The sequence below is a fragment of the Convolutriloba macropyga genome, chromosome 10 (assembly GCF_964194025.1).
Source record: "Convolutriloba macropyga chromosome 10, txConMacr16.3, whole genome shotgun sequence".
Taxonomy (NCBI): domain Eukaryota; kingdom Metazoa; phylum Xenacoelomorpha; order Acoela; family Convolutidae; genus Convolutriloba; species Convolutriloba macropyga.
The window spans coordinates 38389967-38414296 of record NC_134477.1 but is presented as its reverse complement, the minus strand read 5'-3'; the positions used below and the strand labels follow the sequence as shown (position 1 = coordinate 38414296).

At 34.4% G+C, this 24330-nt stretch overlaps 1 protein-coding gene across 13 annotated transcripts in view; it reads left to right on the top strand.

The window, feature by feature from the left end:
- Positions 1–24330, top strand: part of LOC142348118 (dynein axonemal heavy chain 5-like) — a 242955-nt gene that overhangs the window by 189085 nt on the left and 29540 nt on the right. For 12 of the 13 annotated variants that reach the window (XM_075399292.1, XM_075399290.1, XM_075399287.1 and 9 more), the window contains 15 exons: positions 692–807; positions 1048–1238; positions 1507–1701; positions 2061–2252; positions 4645–4800; positions 5598–5807; positions 6202–6347; positions 6698–6883; positions 9754–9783; positions 11946–12057; positions 18204–18386; positions 19086–19321; positions 21386–21504; positions 23772–23878; positions 24091–24193. In XM_075399292.1, the coding sequence (XP_075255407.1) occupies positions 692–807; positions 1048–1238; positions 1507–1701; positions 2061–2252; positions 4645–4800; positions 5598–5807; positions 6202–6347; positions 6698–6883; positions 9754–9783; positions 11946–12057; positions 18204–18386; positions 19086–19321; positions 21386–21504; positions 23772–23878; positions 24091–24193 (2282 nt within the window). The remainder of the gene's footprint in view (positions 1–691; positions 808–1047; positions 1239–1506; positions 1702–2060; positions 2253–4644; positions 4801–5597; positions 5808–6201; positions 6348–6697; positions 6884–9753; positions 9784–11945; positions 12058–18203; positions 18387–19085; positions 19322–21385; positions 21505–23771; positions 23879–24090; positions 24194–24330) is intronic. The other variant, XM_075399289.1, reaches the window with a different exon arrangement.

Here is a 24330-nt window from a genome sequence, read left to right as displayed (position 1 = left end):
AAGAGAATAAGCAAAAGAAGAGAGTTATCATAAGAGTCATACGCCTTAATATATGCTTTAATTTAAAAGTTCAATTTCGGTGTAAAACTTGTAAGAATATAAAAGGTAGAGTAGTGAGTTTCGGTAGAAACTGTTTGTTTTTTTTTCCTTTTTAATTGCTCTTGAACGAAGGTCATAGCAATTATTGTAAACGTGTTGGTCTTTTCAAAATTTTCGCTTAACCTCTCTCAACCACAATTTCAAGCAGCTGACCTCAATTGGTTGCAATTTAATACTAAAAGTCAAATGATAAGCGCGCCGAATCTGGAGCCATTTTTCGCTTTAAATTTTAATAATGGTATATATTGACGTCTAATGTGGTGATTTGAAGCCCCCTATTAAGTCCTTTTAAGCCCCCCCCAGACTGAAGCAGGCTCAATTGATTAGAGCTCCCACTAGTCGTTCGAGAGCAATTCTTCCGATGTTTAGTCGGTTATGTTTATTTGATTCAAAGTATCTGTCAATTTGCAGATTTTTTTAGTGGATTAATAAAGAAATTGAAAATTATGGCAGGCAGAATGTCAACTTTTTGTCAAGTAGCTCGTGTGATTAAGGAAATACTTTGTTAAAAAATTTTAAATGACTATCGTTGATCAATTAGTAGTAACGAAATGTTTTTAAAATCGAATCACTTTTGTTTTGTAATGTTTAGACGTTTGGTGGAGATAGCGAGTGAGTGTGGTATGCCGGAGCCCACGAACAAACTCTTTGCCAGTTTGATTAGACCTCATGCGAACATCCGAAACTCACTCGTCGTATCTTCCGGAGGTTAGATGAGATCAAAAATGCTGTAAATTTTGTTGACCATAGCTTATGGGTTTTTTTTTTAATAAGAACTGCCTATTTGACCATATGGACTGCCTGAACTAATTAGTTAATTTCTTTCGACCAAAATTGAAGTGTTTACGTTACTTAAAACTAATAATCGCATTTACGTTTAGAAAGTTGAAATTAGCAATCGCATCAATGGTTAAAAACTTCTTTGAAATGTTGCCTTTTTGCTGATAGGTGGAGGTCGAAAGCGTGCTAGTCGCCAGTCGTCTGTATCTTCTAACCCTGCTGCTGGCCACCCAACCGAAGGAGCAGCTGCTGGTGCTTCAGGGTCACGAGGTGCAGCTGTACCACCCAGCGAGGCACCCCGAGATGAAACAACTCAAAGTCGGGCTCCATCCAAGGCTGTGTCTCTATCCGCTAGTCAGGTACTTGTTTTTGAAGATGAAGATAGCTTCAAAAGAAAGAATCCTTTTTGTCCTTTGCTGTGCCTTGTGAGCAAAATTGCAAATTACTGAGCTTTTGTAAATAATTTGGAATTCACATTTTCTTGGCCTAACAGAAAAGGCGGTTGCATGTAAGGGACATAAGTTATGACTATTTCAACTATTTTTTCATCAACTGCGTCTACAACTTCGATGAAAGATATTTAAAAACAAGAGTTCTTATTAACAAAATAATTGGAGACGGTTTCAGACAAATTTGGACATTCTGCACAACCAGTCGACCTTGACCATTGGCGCCGCTCTTGTGCAAAATGAGCAGATGGCATCCGCAGTGGCAGGTGTGAACAAACAGCCGTCTAGACAGGAGTCCAGGGCAGCCAGTTCTGTGTTCAGTCTGGATGAGAGTGATATGGAAATGACGCCTCTCTCATTTTTACTGAATGAGGTTGCTCAATATTTTTCTTAAATTTGTTTGCTTTATGTTTTTGAATTATTTGTCAGTATTGTTGTGCTTTTGTATTAGTTGTATTAGTTGTGAGTATTCTGGAAAGGAAAGCTATCTTTTGTGATAGTTGTTAGAAGATTAGTTCTGTTTTTCAATATTCTAGTGGAAGAAAACCAATCTTGCGAGATCTAAGGAAACAGACGTGATCTGAAAGATTGGAATCATTTAGATGATGAATCATTCGTAGAAGATTAATGTTCCTTTCCTTGAGATAATTATGAATAATGACGCAACAAGCAAACTATTTTCCTGTAAACACAGGTTTTTCGTCTAATCCAATCAGATGGTTTCTTTTTCAGAATGAGCTGCAGCGTGAAGAGAACAAAGGGGTGCTGTTGACCAGAAGCACAGCTGACAACTTGGCAGTTGCGTTACAAGAGGAGTCTTCTAATGACAGATGGCTGCTGCTTTCGGATCCCACTGGATATGCTGTGGAATGGGTCCAAACTGTCATCGACGATCCAGAGAATGTCGTTGTTGTCACTCATGACGTAAGTCATCAACTGGGTCTGAAAAATTGTATGTTGAATTGTTAGAACAATCTAGCTGAAACGTAACTAAGACAGGTAGATGTAAACTAACCTCAACGGTCTAATTAGAAACCTAACGATGAAGTTGCTATTCACAGGAACAGTCAAGGTATTAATTTAAATCAGGATCACTTGAATTACATTACTTGAGTTGTTGGAAAACACCAAAATTTTACGTACAACTTCAAGCTGAATGTGTGAATTTTACAACTTCAAACAATTTGTTGAGTTAAAGTTAACGTCCCAATTTAAATTGACGGCGATTTTACTGATGAGATAAATTAATTTTGTTCATATATATTTGGGGATGATGATGATGGACTACGGGTAGGTTATAAATTTTTCATAATTAATTAGTCATGAATTTCGCGACCAACTTTATATTTTTCGCACATCCAATCAAACTAACCATTATAGTCATGGTGATTCGCTTGTTTCAAACCAATGAATCTAATTTATCGTCCCAGCCGAAGAAAGTAAGTTGAAATCAGTTAAACACAATTTGTTCGCAGCACTGCACTGCAGCTATCAGGGCTATTTAGCAGCTGAGTTGAAACTTCTCATTGGCCTCGGCTCTCTGTCAAATCGGCATTATTTTGCATTGTGCCCCAAACACTATGATAATTTAGATAATCCTATTATATAGCTTATATAATTTATAGCTGTGCAGCAAATTGCATCACCGAGCGCGCTGTAATTCAGTTTTAATTTCCGATGAGTCAGTTTTGACTGTAACTTGTAAGATTAATTCTAGTCCAGAGCGGAAGGTTATCTTCGATCTTATAAGACCAAGGTTTCTCTAGCAAAAAAAACAAGATGTTGCTGGATATATGGTTTTTTTACACGCTTTTTGTGCTAATTTGTCTTCTTTACCTCGATTTTAATTAGTCCGGTTGGAAGGATGTTATTCCATTCACTGCTCGCTAAAATCATCTCTCAGCCTGCTTTTCGTAACAATAAACTAATTGGTTGATGAAAGTAAAAACAAACAAAAAACGCGAAGGTTAAACGCAAAGTGTTATCATGCTTTAAATCCGGAAACGTTCAAATTAAAGGATCCACGTCGTTAATATTACACGCTGACAAGTAATACAAGTCAAATAAAACGCCATTTAAATTTTTTCTCTTCTAAAAAGCGCTAAGTTTTGGTTTATTTTCCTGTTAATATTCTAAATAAAAACTTTTAAACCCTTTCAATTATTTTGTCTTTTTTTTGAATTTTCGGTTTTGGTTGTTTTTATTAGCGGACATCAACTTCTCAAAGGCTATTATTTATGCGCTATGCTTTTTTTTTACCATTCAAAGAATTTGAATTGTATTGGTAGATTCTCTTGTCTTTTTTTCAAGATCACGCTTTTTCGACGGTTTGTTGTCAATGAGGTCAAATTAGAGTAGTTATTTTAAACAGGATGGCAAAAGCGAGTAGTTTAAATTTTGACATTTTTTAACACTGCTTTTAAGATTTTTGGTTTTTGATCTGACTTTTTTTCACGATCCTTTTAGTTCTTTTTTTGCTGCTTTTTCTCCTGATTTCTTTGAGTAAATATTGCCATTAATCAAGATTTTTCTGATTGCCAATGGATATATTTACATATGGTCATTTGGTGAGCCTTTTTCATCTTCCAAATCTTGATCTTTCAATCAGATCTCTCCTCTAAACCTCTTAATTCCTCCTTAAAAAACGTTTTTTTACCCTGGCGTTCTTGAGAAATTCTTTTTCTAGCTTAGATAAAAACGCTTTTCTTCCGCCTGGAAAAGTTCATAGCCAACGCCTTGTGTAGGTTATCCAAAATTTCGAACCATCGAAAATTGTTAATAATTTTTGCAGCCTGTTCATTGGTTCTTTGTTCATTTTTTAATTTGATTACTGAAAAAAATGGTTCCTGTTAATATTTGAATTTCTTTTTATGAATGTTTTTTTTTAATTGTCACTAATATCAGAAATATTAAACAACAATTTTTATAACATTACGACATTCTTTTGGTGACTACATTTTTTGGCAAGCTATTTATTCAGTTTCCTTGCGAACCGTTTTCATAGTCTCTTCTGTGACTGAAATTGAAAAGCAGCTGTTTTTTTTTAAATTGCTACTATATTAAGGCCTATAACAATTTTGCTTACTTCGACAATAATTTCGAGCTCTTGGTGAAATTTGTTCACGCCAGGAGTACGCAGACTTGGCATAAAAAATTTTTTAAGGACGACCCTTTGGATTTTCTGTGGAATTTTCTTTACCATGTTTTCCTTTTTTGTTTAATTAAGACGAAGTCTGCCTATTCACTAACTAACATTTATAAATAAAGATCAAAATAATTTAGAAAGTGATCTTATTTGTGCATTTGAATGATATAGGAGATGAAGATGGAATTGTTCCATGCCCTGATGAATGGGAGCACCCTTCTGGTGACAGATGTGAACCCAGATGTGCTGTTGGCAGATGAGTCATTCAGAGTGGTGATGCAGAAGAGAATGTTCTTCCTCACCTCAGAAGAGAGTGTCAAAATGAAGGTTCAAATCAAAAATCATAATTTTGTATTGATAGTAAATGTTATAAAATGAGAACCTTGACTTTGCCCCGAATTGTTCTCGCAATTTAAAGGCAACAACTGCTCATCATTGGTATAAACAAAAATTATGCGTGATACTTAAGATGCTCCGCAACAAGGATTGCTAATTTATTGCTCCGATTTAGATTAGTAGTTTTTATTTTAGTAGTTTTTGGACAATTAGCTTTTGTGACTGAAAACTGGGTTTTGACGATAGTGGTGTTGATGAAGTATTTACACCCTCGACACTAGGTGAATAGATTTCAAACGGCATTAAGCAGTTTCCAGTGAAATCAGAAATAAATACATTTACATTGTCGTTGTCTCTGCAATATTACAAAACCAATATCTTCTCACAGAGATTAGAAAATTTTGTACTTCTATTTTATCATGAGATCATCATATTCACGTTACTATACAAAATCTATTAATTAGAACCACCAAAATATTTCTTATTTACACAAAAAATAATAAATTATTTCCAAAGAATTGCTAAGAATTTTTTTTTATCAAATAGTTTTCAGCAAAATTTTCAAAATCTTAATTATTTTTTTGCTGCTAACCATAAATATCTCATTTTGATCATTTCATTTTTTCAAGTTTATGGCACTGCCTAGTTTGGAAATGGTGTCCTAATCTTAAATCCTAGACCAAATTTCCCCTGTTCAGACTGATCGTTTCTAGACAAATGACCGCCAACCAAAATTTGTGCGTTCCCAGTACGTTATTCAATGCCGAAAATTTTTTATCTTATTTTAGGTTGCGAATGAAGAGGTGGAAATTGACCCCGGATTCCGTCTGTTTCTCCACACTTCCCTTGAACCACAATACATAAGGGAGGAGTTGGCAGCCGTGACAACTGTTCTACGATTAGACCAGAGCAGAGATGACACCATGGAACAGATGCTGGACCGATTCCTCACTTTGGAGAAGCCTCGACTGCAGGAAGAACGAAGGAACTTACAGAAGGTTTGATTATGAGTGATTAATGTTAATCGATGGTTACCTTCAGAACCACTCTCGGGAACATGAATTGACCACCCGCCAATTTTCCGCCTGCAGAATTACTTTCTTGTATTTGTTGAACAACTCTGTCTATTATCTGTTCGGATAAGGACATGACTCACTCGATGAAGTTTAATTCTGAATTTTTGAATCCCAAGTGTTGTAGCAAAGAGGAAAATGAGGTGAGTGACAGAAAGTAATTAAGAAAAAAAAATAAAGTAAAAAAAGCTCAAGTATAAATTTAAAATGCAAACACAAAATGCTTAAAAAGTTCAAAATTGTTGCAGAGAAACCCGCAATTTAAATCTGTTTTTATGCGGCCTATATTAGATTATGTGACATATGTTTTCTTTTTCAGGACAAACTTTCCTACGGAACAAAATTGAACAAATTAGAGGGCAAGTTGCTCAAGAGTCTGAGCAAGGGGAGCAAAGTGTGTGGTGTAGTGAGCAAGACCAAACAGCTGCAACTTCTGAAGAAGCAACACTCTGAAACTAAAGACAAGTAAGCTTGTTATGATCCGAGGCGGTGGTTCCACAATGGTTCTGGTTATGTTGGATAATATAAGATTTTGAGGTTAGCCATTGAGATAACCATTGAGGTTTGAGGTCTGTTAGTTATTCTTAGTCGGTTAAGTTTCACTTTCCATTACCTTGTGAACTAAATACTACACAGTGATGAGAATTGAACCCACTTAATTTTAAGAAAATAGTTTCACAGAAATCTTTTAGTTAGTTTTTAAACTTAAACCATGCAAGGTTATCTATGTAATAACATTATACTAAGCTACTATTGAAATCAAAACATCATGATGGACGACGCATAAACTATTTGACTTTGAGTTTGTTTTTCAGCATTAGACGTGCGATTAAGAAACTGATTGACATAATAACAACAAGAGAGAGCTATAGAGAAGTGGCAGTGAGGGGAGCTGTGATGTTTGAAGCGACTCTTGCAATGGCCAGAATTGATCATAGATACATGGTATCTCATCGTCACTTGTTTGCACTCTTTGAACACTGCATCCAACAAGCCGATAAGTAAGTTAGCTGAGCTTCTTTAAAATTTCAATTGACACAAAAGAACGCAAGTCTGCTAGGATAAAGTTTGATTTGAAAGAGGAGAATCCTGTATGACATCAAAAGTTGTTACATTATTCCAATTGTTTGTCTTTTCAATTTTTACTTTTGTCTGTCGTTTCTCCCTACGTGGATCCATTGGAATATCTAAGGAATATTCTCAGTCATCAGATGAGCCAGATAATAAACTCTATGCATTCATTTGCTCTCTTTGGAGAATTGCTTTTAATGCTTTTTTTGTCTTAACTGGAAATAGTGAGAAGTCTAAGGCACGAGTATTATCTGTCATCATACGCACCAGGTTCTTAATTGGATGCATTTAGTCGCTCTCTTTGGAGAATTTTGGAGAATTGCTTTTAATGTATTTTTTCCTAACTGAAATTATTGAAAAATCCAAGGAGTATTCTTGGTTGTCATACGCGCTGGGTACTTAATTGCATGAATTCAGTCGCTCTCTTCGGAGAATTGTCTTCATTCGTCCTAAGTCAATCCATTGAAAAATCTAAGAAACTTTTTCAATCATCAGACGCATCAAGTTTCTAATTGCATGCATTTAGTTGCTCTCTTAGGAGATTTTTATTTTAATAGCTATTTTCATGTAAAGCTCTTTTCAACTCTTCTCGTATTTAAATTTGACTTAAAATCTTGATTAAATGTTCTTGAAGTCAACTAAATGTTCAATACAAAACCTAAAATTTTGAACTCAAATCCCCAAAATTGTTATTCGAGAACAGTTTGTCCGTTGTGAGTTGATTATCTTTTTTAATGCGTAGTTTTCGCCTGATCGTTTCAACTCTTATGGTTTAGTTGTCTGATAGCCTAGCGGTTTATACTTCAAGGCACCCGCTTGAGTGCCTCACTTTTTAGCTATGGAGATAAATTTACCCTGCCTACAACTTCCTCTGAATCAAATTGCTCCGCTTTTCATTCAAGAGCAACGTGTCCACCTTTAGGAAGTTTATGTTTGTTTTCGAATGCAGTTTGTCTATTTGAAGCGCAGATATAAGGGAAACTTCAAAACATTGTTAACAATTTGATTGGGTCATCGATGTTAAAAAATCAGTTAAAACGCTTTTTTTTCGTAAAGTAATCCAAAATTCAGTCTGACGATTTTTTTTGTATATTCAACAAACATTTACAGTTTGCTGAACCATGTCTTCCAAAAGTGAGAATTGACACTGACACCCGCACAATTCATATAAGTCTTCATTTAGTCCAATATTTTTGTAGCAAATGCTAATTCTAAGTTCATTGGGCTCACTAAATTGTCTGAGAACAGAATATTTGAAAAGTAAAAAGTGGATCATGGCCACTAAATTTTGTTTAAGTTTTTATGGCTTTCAAGTGCTTCCTTGTAGCTCTCGAGCTAAATTTGAAGCAATTTTTTGCAACTTCATGTGTATTTTCTGTGCAAAATTTTTGATGGATCAATTTGTTTTAGAATATTCTGTCGCTATTTGAGCGAACTGAGTTTTCGTACATTAAGCAGATGCGTAATTCTTCTTTTAGACGCGCTAGGAAATTGACATCAGGCAGGCTCTATTAACGTAGGAGTATCTAATAGCGTTTTAGGGCTCATAACGCTCCTAAATATCTTGGATGGCGTGTTTGCCGCGCTTGCCAAGACAGAGAGTCGTTACCTGTCGCTCCACTATGGTACCGTCTGTTTTAATTTTATCCTCTTTCTTCTCTTTCCGACATATCGCCTCGAATAACATGATTCACGCCGTAGAGGATTCAGCATTCTACAGATCCAAATTTTTGTTGGTCGATCGGGGGTCTGGACATCACAGTCGTGGGCTCGAGTAACAAGAATTTTAGTATTTTGTAAACTGAATTCAAAATTGCCTAATTGCACAAAAATTTTACAGTTATTTTTAGTCCCTATCAGTGCGAAGATGTGCAGATCCGTCTTTATATAGATTAGCTGATATGGGATAATATACACCCTTAGTATGAACAATTTTTCCTCTTGCCCTATATAGCAAGTACTAGTGCAGTTTTTTGCGCTTAACACATTGTTCTCCTATCTTGAGAACGTGTCTTTGATATCTACAGGGAGGATTCGCGAGTTGGTTTATGATCATTATTAATGGCGAGAAGGTAGAATTTATCGCCCATTTTTTTTTTGTTTATGTACACTGATAAATTTGTGGTTTGAACAAATTTGATGCAACGATACAGTTGAAATTAGAAGCCATTATTCAATAACATCATTTCACCAACATCAGGAAATAAAGTTTTCTTTATATATCGAAGTTTCAACATAACTCCTAAGTTCTCTATTTCGCGACATGTCAGAGGGATCAATCGATTAAAAACATTTCTGTTAAAACTAATACTGGTCTCTATGATGCGTATTGCATTGAGTTTTTGGGACAGACACAATGCATCTTGTAGGGGACAATTTCTTAAATCTCCGGCCACGTACCGCCGCTTCCCCTTACCCGTTTGCCTAGCCCAGTTAGTTTCATGCCCGCTTATTATTCGTCAGACCATATTCCGTTATTATTTATTGATATATACTAATGAACCAAATTTGAGCATCCAGATAATGACCCCTAAAACTGTTCAAGTGAAAGTTCACTTGAACTATAGTTCATTTGAATTTCATACCTACACCTGAAATTCTACTGAACCGTCAATTATCTAGACTTAATTTCAGTAAATTTACCCGAACTTTTTTAATGATGTGCTAGCTTAATTTATCTTTTTTGGGCCAATTGCGAATTGGCCACGCCAACATGTGCTTTCTGGCAATACATGAGCATCGGTTGTATTTAATTTTCAAAATGATAAGTTATTACCTGTTAATTTTTGGCAACTTTCAGCGCCCAACAGCAACAAGGAGCCACTGAAGCGTAGGTTTTCATGTTATACTCAATGCAACACCTCATAAACCATCATCACCATTTGTTTATTTTCTGTTTTTGCTATCGCAACACTTATCATTAATTATATTCAGAATAATGCATAGCTTATACGCGTATGGACCTTAATCATGTACTCAGTGAAACGAAGCTTGATACTTTTTTCCAAGATATTCGAGAACTTGATTTTTTAAAACCAAATTGAGATGATATTATCAAGCGTCTTTACATTATCGAAGTAAAATGTATTTGACATTATTGAGGTAAAATTTTACTCATACAAAAACCTAACAAGTTTTTTTATGTCGTTGTTTAGCAAATAATCTTATAAATTTCTAGAGATATTTCACGTTTCGTTTCACTTGGTACTTTTAATTTTCCCCAGCATTCTGTTTTCAAAGTACTCATTCTTAGATGCAAACAACCCAGGTTTTGGTCCACATCCAAATTGAGCTATGATCAGACCCAATCGAGCGCACACCCCTGTGTTCCCAGACCGAAATTACAGGGTCTGGAAAGCGGTCCGAGCGCACAATAGTCTGGACCATGGTCTGATTTCGGTCTGATCAGAGGTCAAATAGGTCTGGACGGTCTGATCATAGTCTTTATAGTCTGGACCATGGTCTGGGTTTGGTCTGATCAGAGGTCAATTCGGTCTGGACGGTCTGATCATAGTCTTTATAGTCTGGACCATGGTCTGGGTTCGGTCTGATCAGAGGTCAGTTCGGTCTGGAAGGTCTGATTTCGAGTGCATTATTTTTTCAATTTTTTTGTTTTTTTTATTGAAGGATGTTGGCTCTGCCAAGAGGCAACACTAAAGCAGCGTTCCGATCAGAGACTCATCTGAAGTCCGATGACTCAGAAAAAAGGAGTCCAGCTGATAGCAAATGCCGGTCCCCTCAATAGGAAATTTTGATTAACTGAAGACCACGACGTTTCTTGTGGAAAGCTGTCTAAGTTCATCCATTGAGCCAGAAATATGAACTAAGGGGTATGGTAAATATTTTTTTTCTCAACAGTTAGATTTCGTTTTCATTAGCAATATTTTCAGATTTGGCTTTCCCTTAGATGATTTTAATACTGCAAACACCAGTTTTTATGAAATGAATATATTATAGTAAAATTAAGGGATTTGTTCATAATTAAAATCTTTCTCTGATCAGACTATTTCGAGCGCACTTGATTCTGATCATAGTCTGATTAAGGTCTGGGCAATGGTCTGAAATTGAGTCTGGACCAGGGTCTGAAGATGGTCTGATCTTAGTCTGTTTATAGTCTGGACAATGGTCTGAATTTTGGTCTGATCATAAGCGCACTATAGTCTGGGCAGTGGTCTGGGTTCGGTCTGATCAGAGGACATTTTGGCCTGGAAAGTCTGATCAGAGATCATTTTGGTCTGGATGGTCTGATCACAGGTAACTTCGGTCTGGAAAGTCTGATCAGAGGTCATTTCAGTCTGCATAGTCTGATCATAGCTCAATTTGGGTCTGGACCTAAACCTGGGAATGACAGCAAAATGACGCCCCGAGTTGCACTACGCTTGTTTTTGATTTTGACTTTAAGCAGACTTGATTGAAATTCAATTGTTTTCGAACCCAGATATGTTGTTTGTTCATAGGGATAATGGGTAATAATTGAATGTGAACATTGTGCCCAATTTCTTTTTTGTTCTAAATAATTTTTGTACTTTTTCTGCCTCCTTTCTGTTGCTGTACTGATTTTGTGTCGCACACTCCTTATTGAATGTCTTTAATCATGTTTTTACAACTACGTTTTGATAGGAACGAACTGACGCTGTTTTGTCTGCTTTGATACATTCACTGACTAGGGTGCGGAATTCAATGTTTTGTACAGAATATTCAAAAACTTCACATAATTACATCCACCCTTGTTTCAATTAGCCTACTGTCAACTGAGGCGAACGACAAAAGTATCTTGAGCTTAGCTCAAAAATCATAAGGAATATTAATTCTCAGTTTATTATTAGTTTATATATAATTCGGGAGCAGAGATGGGTTTTCTGTTAGAGTACCATCCTTAAATGTTTGATTTGATTTTTTGTTTTTTTTTTGTGTGTGTTTGAATTGATTGCAAATGCGATGCAATGCAACTTAAACTTCCCTTATTGGGAAAAATGTGTTGTTCCTGTTTAGATCTTCAATTCGAATGGTGAACGATAAACTGACGACAACAATCTACCAATGCACTATAAGATCATTGGAGGAAAAAGACAGATTCATCTATTCACTCATTCTAGCATTTTTGGTCAGTACTATTGTTGTTCAGTCATTTTACATGTTTTCCACTTCTTCAAAATTGACCATTACACTCACAAAGCACGTCTTAAATATGCTCGAAATCGTTTTTTTTTCAACCATTCATTTATTTGAACTTTGTTATTATATTTGCAATTTAATGAACTCTGTAAATCGACAACCAATTCAACAGAGTCAAATTGTCGGAACTGTTCTTTTCTTGTGAATTTTGTTTAAAAACCGAACTAAGAATTGGCCTGAATGAACGTTTATGAAACGTCGAAGCAAAAAAATGTGACGCAACACATATAGCTGTCTCTGTAATAGTCTATGGTTTTCGTATTTGTACAAAACCGTGTATATCAAGATGTCACTGCTCAGCAACAACTGTCTGGAGGAAAAACTTTTTCTCTTAATTGTTTCGCACAACTTTTATATGGGGGACACATTTTTAATGATAATCTCGGTATTTAAAGATGTTCTGAAAACTGAAATTTGTATTCATACTTCAATTTATTTTTCAGGGTCAGTAAACATTTCTAGCATTGCGTTGAAAAATTGTACCGATCGTCTGCTAAAGCGAAGATTGCTACGGGAAGATTTAATTGTTCAAAGTCGCGACCTTCAGTTTAAAAATTGAGAAGAAAATGAAGAGTTCAATATATCTGTAGAAATGTAGGATTATCCTTCAAAATCTGCCCGCTTTACTTATATTTCTGTCTAACATCTGTAGAGGTTTTACGTTGAAGCAAGTCATGTTTTGTTGGTTGCAAACTACAGCAAACAATATACAACAGTTTTTTTCACTGTTTTGTGAGCATTCATTGTAAGTGGTTTAATTAGAAACCAAAAATTACTACGAAAATCCTGTGAAACACCGCAATCATTATATAAATAAGAGGATTTTTCTTGGGTTCAGCCTAGGAAAGTAAAACCAATGCTACAACTGCTTCCAATAATTATGACGTACTTCTTTATAAATTTCATTTTTCAAGCGAGCTTGCCTTTTTGAAGGTTTTTCTCCGTTTTGGTGCAGTTTTCTTGTCATTTCGCAAAATTTGGGAAGATTTTTTTACAAAATTAAAAGCATATTTTCTCACCTACTCATTTTTACTGTTTTGCATTTTTTTAAAGAAAACGAAGATTTCATTAGAGACTCAGAGAAGTAAAATTATCATATCCAGTGGTATCTGCCCATTTTGTTTAGCTTTACGCATTCTTTTCTCTAGCTTTTTATGTTTTGTTTGGTCCAAAATACAACCAAAATTAGGCAAAGGTTTTCCTGTTTTCAGTTTATTTGTTTTAAATAGGCACATTACCTTTAGACTCACAAACTGCGTCTTAAATATGCTCAAAATTGTTTTTATTCCACCATTTATTTATAAGCCTAATACTATTATTTTTGCAATTTGATGAAATGTGAATCAACAATTTTCAACAGGAAAATTATCGGAGGTGTTCTGTCCTGCTATTTTTGTTTAAAAATCAAACTAAAAATTGGACAGAATGAACGTCTTAAGAAACGTCAAACTAAAAGACAAGTGACGCACACATATAGCTGTCTCTTAAATTTTTATGATTTTCGTGTTTTTTACGAAACGGTGTATATCTAGATGCCACTTCGCAGCAACAACTGTCTGGAGGAAAAACAGCAAACAATATACAACATTTTTGTCCACTGTTTTGTGAGCATTCCTTGTAAGTGGGTTAAATAGAAACCAAAAACTGCTACGAAGATCATGTGAAACACTGCAACCATTATATAAATAAGAGGATTTTACGTGAGATTAGGCTAGGAATGAGCAAATCAAAGTGAAACCATTGCTACAACTGCTTCCAATAATTATGACGTATTCCTTTTCTTATCAATTTCATTTTTCAAGCAAGCTTGCCTTTTTGAAGGTTTTTCTCCGTTTTGGTACAGTTTTCTGGTCATTGTGTCAGTGGATTTCTTGGGAAAAAATTTTCATAAATTAAAAACGCATTTTCGTAACTACTCGTTTTGACTTTTTTGCAATATTTTGAAGAAAATGAAGATTTCATTAGAGCTTCAGAAAAGTAAAATTATCACATCCAGTGCTTTTCCTCTATACTCGCTAGACGCATTCTTTTCGCTAGCAGTTTAAGTTTTGTTTGGTGTAAAATACAACCAAAATTAAACAAAGTTTTTCTTGCTTTCAGGTTATTTTCTATAAATAGGCACAATACCATTAGACTTACAATCTACGTCTTCAATGTGCTCAAAATAGTTTTTGTCCACCATTTAATTATAAGCACTTTATTATTATATCTGCAATTTGCTGAACTGTGAATCGACAAAAAGTTCATCAAATTAAAATTGTTGGAGCTGTTGTTTTTCTGCTATTTTTGTTTAAACAATGTTTTTCCTGTTTTCAATTCATTAAATAGGCACGTTAGTACCTGAATTTTGCTTTGAGGATCCTGTGAACCACTGCAACTATTATGTGAACAAAAGGGCTATTCTTAGCTTTACTTATGGAATGGATAAATCAAAATTAATCAATTGAAGCTAGTTCTGTTCTTCAAATAATTGCTCAAAATGAGACCATTGCTTCGACTGCTTCGCTATGTATGATGTATTTCATTATCAAATGCATATTTGCCGCTAACCAATTTTTTTTAGAGGATTTAAACGTTTCTGGGAATGCGTATTTGCAATTTTCCACGCATTGTGCTTTGTTTAGTATTTAAATTTTTCTTGTTAAACCTTAATGAGAATTTCAGAGTTATTTACATGTGAGATATTTCATATCCATTTTTATTCAAAAATATTTTAATATTCGCATTTATTTATAACTTATCAACTACTTGAGTCTATTAATTTTAATACATTTCACATCCGTTCGCAAAGATAGTTGTTCCGACCCCCACTTTAGTGGGGAGGGAGGAACTATATACTCAAATGGGTTTTTTTGTTCAGACAATTTTGGCCGATCGATATATTCATAGTAGAGAGTTGTGAGTAGTATCATTAGAAAGCACGTGCATCATTAGAAAGCAACAGATTTTTTCGAATTTTGTTTTTTACTTGGTTTACAATTTTTATTCACTTTGTCCGTAATTTTTGCTAAAATTTGATAAGTTTTGCTATAATAATAATAAGAAATATATTAAAAATTTGAAGGTTAGAGTTTTATTGTTACCGTTAGAGATGGAAGAGTGTTGCTGAAGTATTTGATTGGAGTTTTGTTCGGCTAAAATGTTTGATGAATTTTTCGTTCAGAGTTTTTTCATGAAAAATGGCACAAATTATGCTTTTTGGTCCATTCTGTATAAGTCTGCCGGAAGTAGAGAACTAGAAACCGCTGACACAATCTATGTAAACTTCAAAAGAGAGCTATATGAAATGGGGCGCACTATAACGTTCTTCTTTAATTAGAATTTTGCCGTTTTTTTAAATATTACTCACTAGTTATACAAAATGCATTATTGTTTTTTGATTTTTCAAATATTTCACTTTACAATTAATCTCATACGCACACTTTTGGAAAAATTGCCTATTTCTTAAGGCGCGAGGCAAAATCAGGGATAGGATCGATCTCATGGGTTCTCATAATCAGAAACTTTTTTATTCTTTATTTTGAGTACTGCCTTTTTTCAAAATTTTTTCCTTTTATTATTTTTGAATGTTAATTACTGACAAAATTTTCAATTCGCTGCTCAATTAAAGACAGCTCCCATATATGTGAAAATGAGGCCAGCTGTAGATATAGTTTTTATGCAGAGCAAATGGAATGGTGTTTATGGCTCTGATCAATGGTTTTAGTAAATTTTAACTGAATTCCTGTTTTGCCTTCACTTGTTATTCTTTTTATAGTCTGACTACTAAGTCTAACTAATATTCAAAGATCCAAATGGCTTATTCAGTTGTAAGCGGACCTATGAAATGTTGTGAACCTACGAAAGTGAACCTATGAAAGTGAACCTATTCTTTTGTCATCTAATGTCTCTTGGGTTATTGAATATATTTCTTTAAAGAAACTTTCAGTGATTTTTTTTGAAAGTGTCAGTTTTTGTTTTCTTATTTCTGTCAACCATTAGCGTACTCTCACTAAATACAAGTCAAATTTTCTTTCATATAAGATACAAACTAGTTTTTGTGATTTTTTTTAAATAACGGCTTCTTGGTTTTGGTACAATGAGTTTTTGTACAAAGTTTTGTCAATTTTGTGGATAGTAGCCAATTTTTGCTTTTTTAAGCTTTGGCATTCAGTCACTCTACTGAAAATCTAACTGAAGAAGCGTTAATATTATGCAAGTGAACATATTTATTGTTTTATGGTTCTACGGGTTTTTGTTTTTAAGGGCTGCCGCACCGTTCTCTTGCAGATTTTGGAAGGTTTTTTTGAATTTTATCCTGTTTTTGTTGTTATTTTTTGTTGTTGTATGCATATTATGGTTAAATAAAGGTCTCAATGGCCACTTATGGATAAGTAAATGAAGTTAATAATTGATATTGATGGATAGCTAATGATTCTAATTACTTTCAAGGAAATTTTCCAAAAAATAAAAAGTATTCCTCAGCTTTTCCCTTTTTGTTCTGGTTTTCTTCAGTTTTTTCGTATGTTAGAATTTAGTATCTCTTTTGTAACTTGGTCTAATTATTGAGAGATCTCGTTAATTTTTTGTTGCACTAAAGATTAATTTCTCTGTTGGTTAAACATTTTGACTGATGTCTTTATAGCTGAGACAATTTGTTTTAGAAGAATTTTGTGAGTCTGAGATACATTTCACTGTTCGTGGTTCTCTTCGTTGTCGTTTAGAGATAGTCCGTTTACAAAAAAAGACTTTATGATGTTCAAAGTAGACGCGAGTGAATGTTTAAATTTCTCGCTGCAAATATCTTTTAAATTTAATGGCTTCAACAGCGTGGTTTCGTATTGTTTGTGATTTTTTTTAAATTTTGCTTGTTTTTATTGCGATTTTTTTGTTCAATGACTAAGTCTCAATAATAGCAGGCGCAATTAGTATTCTAGGAAGTTCCATGATAATCTGACTGTTCTTTCTTTTGAAAACATATGTTTTTTAATGAATTTTGAAAACATTTGTTTTTTTAAAAAAGGACAGTGGATTTTTGGTCTTTGTAGTGGATTTTTGGGCTTTGCCAATCTTTTTTCTGTTTATTTGTAGCTTTGTATATCTATAGCCAAGTCAAAACCCTTATCCAGTGAACTACAATTTGCTCTTTGTAACGGTTTGATTTTCCTCAAATAGTCTTTGTTCTTGGTAATACGAGTTTTCAAAAGTTTTTCGTGATTTTGGCATGCCCATCTTTTAGGTTTTAGTTTTCTTTTTACAGCATCACAGTACTCAGCCGTCCTGTTGTCCTTGGAAGAAAACACAATCAACATTTTTTGTAATGTTCTTAGTGTAAATTGGCTGGGACACCGTTTTCGTTCAAATTTCTAATTTTGTACTGCCTGTCTTTGTCGTTCTTTTTGTATTGGTATGACATATCCTGGATAATAATAGGTCTTATTAACGTTCTATGGATGTACAAATTAGTCTCTCAATGAGTTCAGTTGATACATAATGTTTTAATCAGTTTGACTTCAATCCTTTTAAAAAAAAGCAATTTGTTTTAAGCTTTGCCCTTTCGCTCTTTTGCTGTCGACTTGTTACCAAGTCACTTTGAGGAATATTCCCACATTTTTTTAAATGAATTACAGGTTCATTTTTTAGTATTGGTTTTATCTGATGTCTTTTTGATTTGGTTATTAATTGTTTTTAAAAAATGTACAAGTTTCGGTCGTAAAAATATTTGTAATTATTTGATTTTTATCGCCGTATTTTCTGGTAGTCACATTAATGACAAGTTTCATCGGCGCTCTAAGGTAGATTGTTTATTCATTTAGGGGTTTGCTGAACGATCTGCTAATTTTTTGAAATCTCTTCCTCATTTGGTAGACAATTAAGTGAAAAATGTAGACGAGCGGGGGTAAACGCACATCACCGAGTCTCCTTGTTTAATATTTGCAATTTTTATACTTTATCTAAAAAGTTTTTACGGTGTATTTTGTTAAATATATCAATTAGAGATTTAAAAATCGAGAAACCGACCAATGAAGGTGCTATGAAAAAAAAAGATTTACTTTTTTTTCGGAAGATACCGACATGACTCAGTTATTTCTTTAGATAGAGGAAAGTTATGGCCGTGTACATGTGGGGGACAGAGAATACGTAATTCACCCCCACTATGGACAAGCCACAATGCAAGCTATGCGAGCTCTCTTCCCCTCTCCTGAGAACAAGCCAGCAGCTGTGAGTGGAAAGAAGCCATTTGATTGGATGAAAGACGAAGCCTGCAGCCAACTTGTGGTATGTTGCATCTTGGATAATCTGCTAGCTTACTTTCAGTGAATTATGCATTTACCATTTTGTCTTGCAAAATTTGACTGGATCAAGTAGATATAAAATTTCTTGAATGGTTCTTGTTAGGGGTCTATGCAGGTGCAACTACTGAGAAAATGGACCAGTATTGGATTCGAACCGGCATCTCTTACTTGCAAGCCTAGTGTGCTACCCATTTACACCAACTAGTCTTAAGCTCTCGAAATTGGGCATCTCCTATAACCCGATCTCACGTTCTTGTTCCTCAAGGCTTCATTTCTCTAGCCAAGTATACGCTGAACAAGTAGAGCGTCTTGTCAAGTTATGTCAAGCTTATCTTATGCACAATTTACATTAGGTTGTTCTCGTTCAACCTTCTAACAGTTATTAACGTATCAATATCCACATAGTTTTTTATTCAATTAACTCTTTAAATGGGCATCGACTGGTTGTTACCAGTTCTATGTAAAACCCATTTTTGAACCATTTAATGTTTAATGGCAATTTTGGCATGTCACTGTTCTGTAAGATTACACAAGCATCATAAGTTTAAATTATTTGATTATGAACTATCTCAAATTTCGAAGGAAATTATTGGCGATTTTTGAGCCAGTTTTAAATTGTCACTGACTTACTTATAGACGTGTAGTTAAAGTCAACAAAAATTTGACGATGCACTTGTTTCAGATTCTTGCCACGCATTTCCCATGGTTCACCGATGCCTATGAGCGAATGCCTCGCGATGGCCGGGAGACTCAATGGAGGACTCTATGCGAGAACGAACTACCAGAGAAGGCAGCACTGCCTGACAAATTGGACGATACCTTTACTCCTATTCAGAGACTGATGGTTGTGAGGGGAGTGAGGGGTGACAGAGTACTGCAAGCTGCAGAGCATTTCATTCAACAAGTGTTGTCTAAAAGGTATGACGTCAAAATGAACTCGAGTTGACAGTGATTTGAGGTGTGACGTCAAAGATGTTGTTGGGAGTTCTTCAAAACCAAAAACCAAGAAAAAGACCCTCGGTGATGTGCGCTTCCTCATAATGTTCTGACCCCTCGTCAACAGTTTAGACTCAATTGTCTACCAAATCAAGAGATAGAAAATTTTCAAATATTCACATACTGTTCGAAAATACTTGATTTTTGAGTAGCAAAAAAATTGTTGCGAAATTAAACTGCTAAATAAATTAAATATTGCCATTCATCATCAGAGGGCCGATAAGAACTGCTCTTAATAATCGACTACGAGGCAATACAAAATAAACAAGAACAAAAATCATTAATTACGACAAAACTAAATAACTGTTTTCAAAAACACTCGGTAGCAAAGTCAAAATATATTCAAATCATCACTAAAACCAATTAAATCCACTCGTCCTTCACTAGAAAAGAGATGTGACCTGCCCTAATGAAACTAGTTAACAAATCGACAAAATTAAAGAAGGAAAGGGGACAAAGTCAAGAAACCATTGAATTTTTGAAACCAAATATTTTCAAAAGTCATCTTAGTCCTTAGCTTTTAGCTAAAAAAACTAGACAGATTGACTTTTAACTCCTAAAAAATTTTGTGATAATGTGACAGAAGTTCAAAAAAAAACCAAAAATCTAACCAAATATCCAAAAACAACAATCTTTTTTGAAAACAAGTAGTTTCAAGGATATTAAAACCATTAGTTTTCAACATGGAAGGCCAGTGAGAACATTAATCAGAATAAATCTTAAGACTACGAAGATCAACAATTACCAACAAAACAGTGCCATTAAAACCATTAACTATCGACTGAATTTTTTAAAATATGTTCAATTGAGCTTTTTTGCAACGAAATTGTTATTATTGTTCCCATGTGACTAGACGTCAGCATAAAAGCACAATAACGAACAAATACTCAAAAATCACTATGTTTTAATAAAAACTCGCTGTAACAAAGTCATAAAACAATAATTAAAACTTAAAACCGCTTTTTTGCTGAAGTAGAAAGATGATGGAACTTGCTACTGGGGAGACCGAGAGACTGAGCTCAATTGTGACAGAAGTTAAATAAAATGGTGGACAGATTTGAAAAATTTGAATTTTTTGGACGATTTACAAAGTCACTGCAGACGGTAGTTTATCAACTGAAACCATGCAGATAGGTTCTCTTAATACTCTATGGGAAGGCAATTGGACTTCTGATTAGTGAGACTAAGTAATAGGACAACAAAATATGCGACAATTGAAGGTATAACATAGAAATTTATTGAAAAACCATTAGCTATTCTCTGAAAAAAATGTTTATCGAGCATCTTTTGAACAGAAGTGCGATATGTCATTAAGGAACCCTGATATGAAAATTACCTTGTCTTTATTTGACATAAAAATCAAAAGGTTTTTTGAAAAAATATCAACGCGCAAGTACAATTCGAACACATAATCACATCAAGTGTCAAATATTCATACAATTTTAAGCCCCCCCCCCCCCCCCGATAACTGCTCGAAGGAAAATAAATAGATCTTTTAATTTTAAATTTTTACGCGTGAAGGTTTTCTAATGATACCCACACAGCTCTCCATGATGGATATATCGATCAGCCAAAATTGACTGAACAAAAAACTCAATTGAGCATATAGTGCCTCCCCCACTAATGTGGGGTCGGAAAAATTATATAGATTTGTTACATCAAATTTTCTTGCACTCTCTTGACAATGGGAATCGATAAATGTTCGTTTTATAGTTCACGACTGATTCTAATACTGTCTTCACTATACGGAAATGGTTGTTTTTGCCATGCAGAAAAATTAGGCCGTTACGTACTTTATTATACGCAGGTTTAGGATTTTATAGTTATTTGATTTTTTAATCAGATTGAAAGATTGCTGAATAACTATAAAAATCTATTGATCATATCATTTGGAAATAATTACTGGGATATTTAGATGAGATTCAATTGGGAATTGTGGCCTATCTTTTGTTATAGCAATTGGCTTAGGGTAAAATTTGTGTTTAGGGTGACTGACTGTGGCATTAGTGTGGACTACACACAGATACACAAGCACACCAACAACAGAACACCCATTGCACTCTTCTACACTCGTGAACCAGAAGTGTCAAGATATTACGTCGAAGGTGATTGGATAATAACGCTTGTTCTGATCTAACCATAAAAATTTTGTAAAGACTTTTTCCATAGCTGCGTAGGCAGAACCTTAATTGCACAGGGAATCTCGTTATTATTTTTCCCGATATTTTTGGGCTCTTTTGTCAATATGAAGTTCATGGCGACGTATTTAAATTGATCAACTCAATTCAAATAAATTTGTAACTTAATTTGAACTTGTAGAATCAGTCGTAGCTGTATATAACTGAATTTTAAGTTCATAAATGTCTTGTAGAAAAGTCTGACAACTAATATCTCTGAGAACACATTGCTCACAAACGAAAGCAATTTGTTTTCGTATGTTTGTCTTTTTCGTCTGCATCTCGCCGGATTTCTTTTTAAGAGTTCTTTCGAGTTTTGGAAAAATCCTAAAATCTAATACTTTATAAATGTTATTTTTACAACACCTAATGCTTTAAAATAAAATAGTTAACCAATCATAGATGTTTTTTATGAACATTTTCATAAACAATCTTTGAGAAAAGGATTCAAAATAGAAATTAAGTTCCAGACTTTTCATTCCTTTTTCACTTTGTTTTCGTTCAGGCTCTGCAACTGTTTTTTTCTAAAAATTCCTTTGTCCGTTCCACATTACAGTATATTTAACAACATCGCTGCACACGGCCAAATAGGTACTCTAAGGGGTGCTGTGTACAATTCTTACAATTTAATGCATTACGCTTGAAATTTTTTGATAGTACATTTCACATAAAAGTTTTCTCGCTCTAGCTATTCATGCGAACGTATGTAATCCGATTTCACATTTTATTCGCGTGATTTACACTTACGTTTTCTTGCCGATAAAATCGGCCGCTAAAATCCTCTCAAAGTCGAGAATATAAGTTAGGTTCACACGGGTAATTAAGACCACATGTACAAACATAGCCTAAAATCTTTACTTACATTAGATTGCAAATTTGCACTAATTCACGCTCCTGGCGTTTTACAAGTAGTCTGTAATGCTTGATGCTACTAAGTCTTTTATTCAATATCCGGAGGAGTCAAAGCCTCTTGAGGAGGCAAAAAATTCTATGTTAGCCTAGATTTTCTTGTTCTTTTGAATTTGAACCGCAAAAAATGTTCGTCTAAGAATGACAAAAGTTACCAATCTGAGCTCCACTGTTCTCGAAGATATCGTACGCTTCCCGTTTGTAGAATTATCTCAAGATAAAGCACGTTTTCGGCCTACATAGCAGTTTTCATCATTCTACGTATTACTTTTCCTGCTTTCTTTTGATTTTTGGCTCATTTTTTTCTGTTTTCAAAGTTTGTCTCCTCAGTTTAGACGCAATTTTTGATTTTTAATATCAAATCAATCAATGTTTCTTAATAGATGATGGCAATGGTCATTGAAATTGTTTGAAAATTGATATGAGCAGCTGTCTGTACTGGTGACTTTGACATTGCTTTTCAAAAAAAATGAGCTTCTTCTTGGTTTGGCCGCATCTCTTGCTCTTTTTGCTACTTTTTCAGGTTGTTTTAGCAGCTCGTTTGTCAAGATTTTTTTTCTCATAAGTAGAAAGGCTTATTGCTCGTGATTATCATAATGCGATTGTTGCTTTCCTTGAGTCTGACAAATCATTGTTGCAATTAGTTTTGATAGTTCTGATTTAAGCACAAAGTTTTTGCTTTTTTAACAGTTTTTTGTTGAGTATAACGGGTTTGATGCCATTTCTTTTCTAATTTTTTAAGTGAGTTTTTGACATTTTACTTTTGCAGCGTATACTATTGTTGAAAAATTTTATGGGCTGTCGTGTTTTCTAACTTGGTAGAAAATGCACTTGCGAAGTTGATTTTTACAGCTCTGATGACATTCATTTTCTGAAGAAAATATTGATTTTTGAGCTTTGTCCAGATTTTTTTGCCGCTTTTGCCTTCTGTCATCTCAAGCTATTAAAAATAAGTTATGTCAGTTAATTTTTGATGCTTATTTTCAATTGCCTGAACCAAAACATAGCTAATCATTTTAACAGCTTTGAGGACAATGACTTTTAAAAGGATTAAAGATTATATCATTTCATGTTGTTTTTTGATGCTTCTTGGTTGTTTTTTTCTAAAGTCATTTCTCGCTGTTATGAAATATTATGGCTATATTTTTGTGTCCTTTTTCGGACTATTTCGAACACTAAAGATAAAAAACATAGAAAAGAACAGGTATTTGACTAGCAAAACGTACTGCATGTTTTTTTGAGAAGTGAATCAGTAACAATGATAACTTATGTTTTGTGTTGTTCAGATGCTGCCAAGAAGTTGGGTGTCAAAATCACCAGTCTATCTGTGAATTTGAACACATCAGAGGAAGCGGAGAGAATCAAAGAAATAATTGCACAAGCCATGGTTGATGTAAGTACTGTCAGATAACGTGCATTATTGAAAGCGAACCTTAATACATTGAAATTACAATGCATGGTTCCACGACAAATAATTATGAGTTATACAGGTTATAATCTTACTTTGGTGTCCCAGAAAACGATATGCGCTTGTGCGCATGTTTTGTTTTTGAAATATGAGTTATGATTAGATGTATGATGATGCGAATTTTATATTTTGATTAGGGTGAGTGGGTGTTCCTTGGAACTGCGCACAACAACCGGGAACTTCTGGCAAGTCTCAACTCGTTCCTCGACTCAAGCAATGGAGGCTCATCATCACCTACTGGTAAACCCTCCCATTTAGTTTTTATCTAATTTTAGGAATTGCAATTTTATTCTGGAAGTCATATTTTGAAGATGGGATTGTTAAACGATATATCAGGAAACATTTCTAGGAATATACAAAATGACACTCTCGATTTG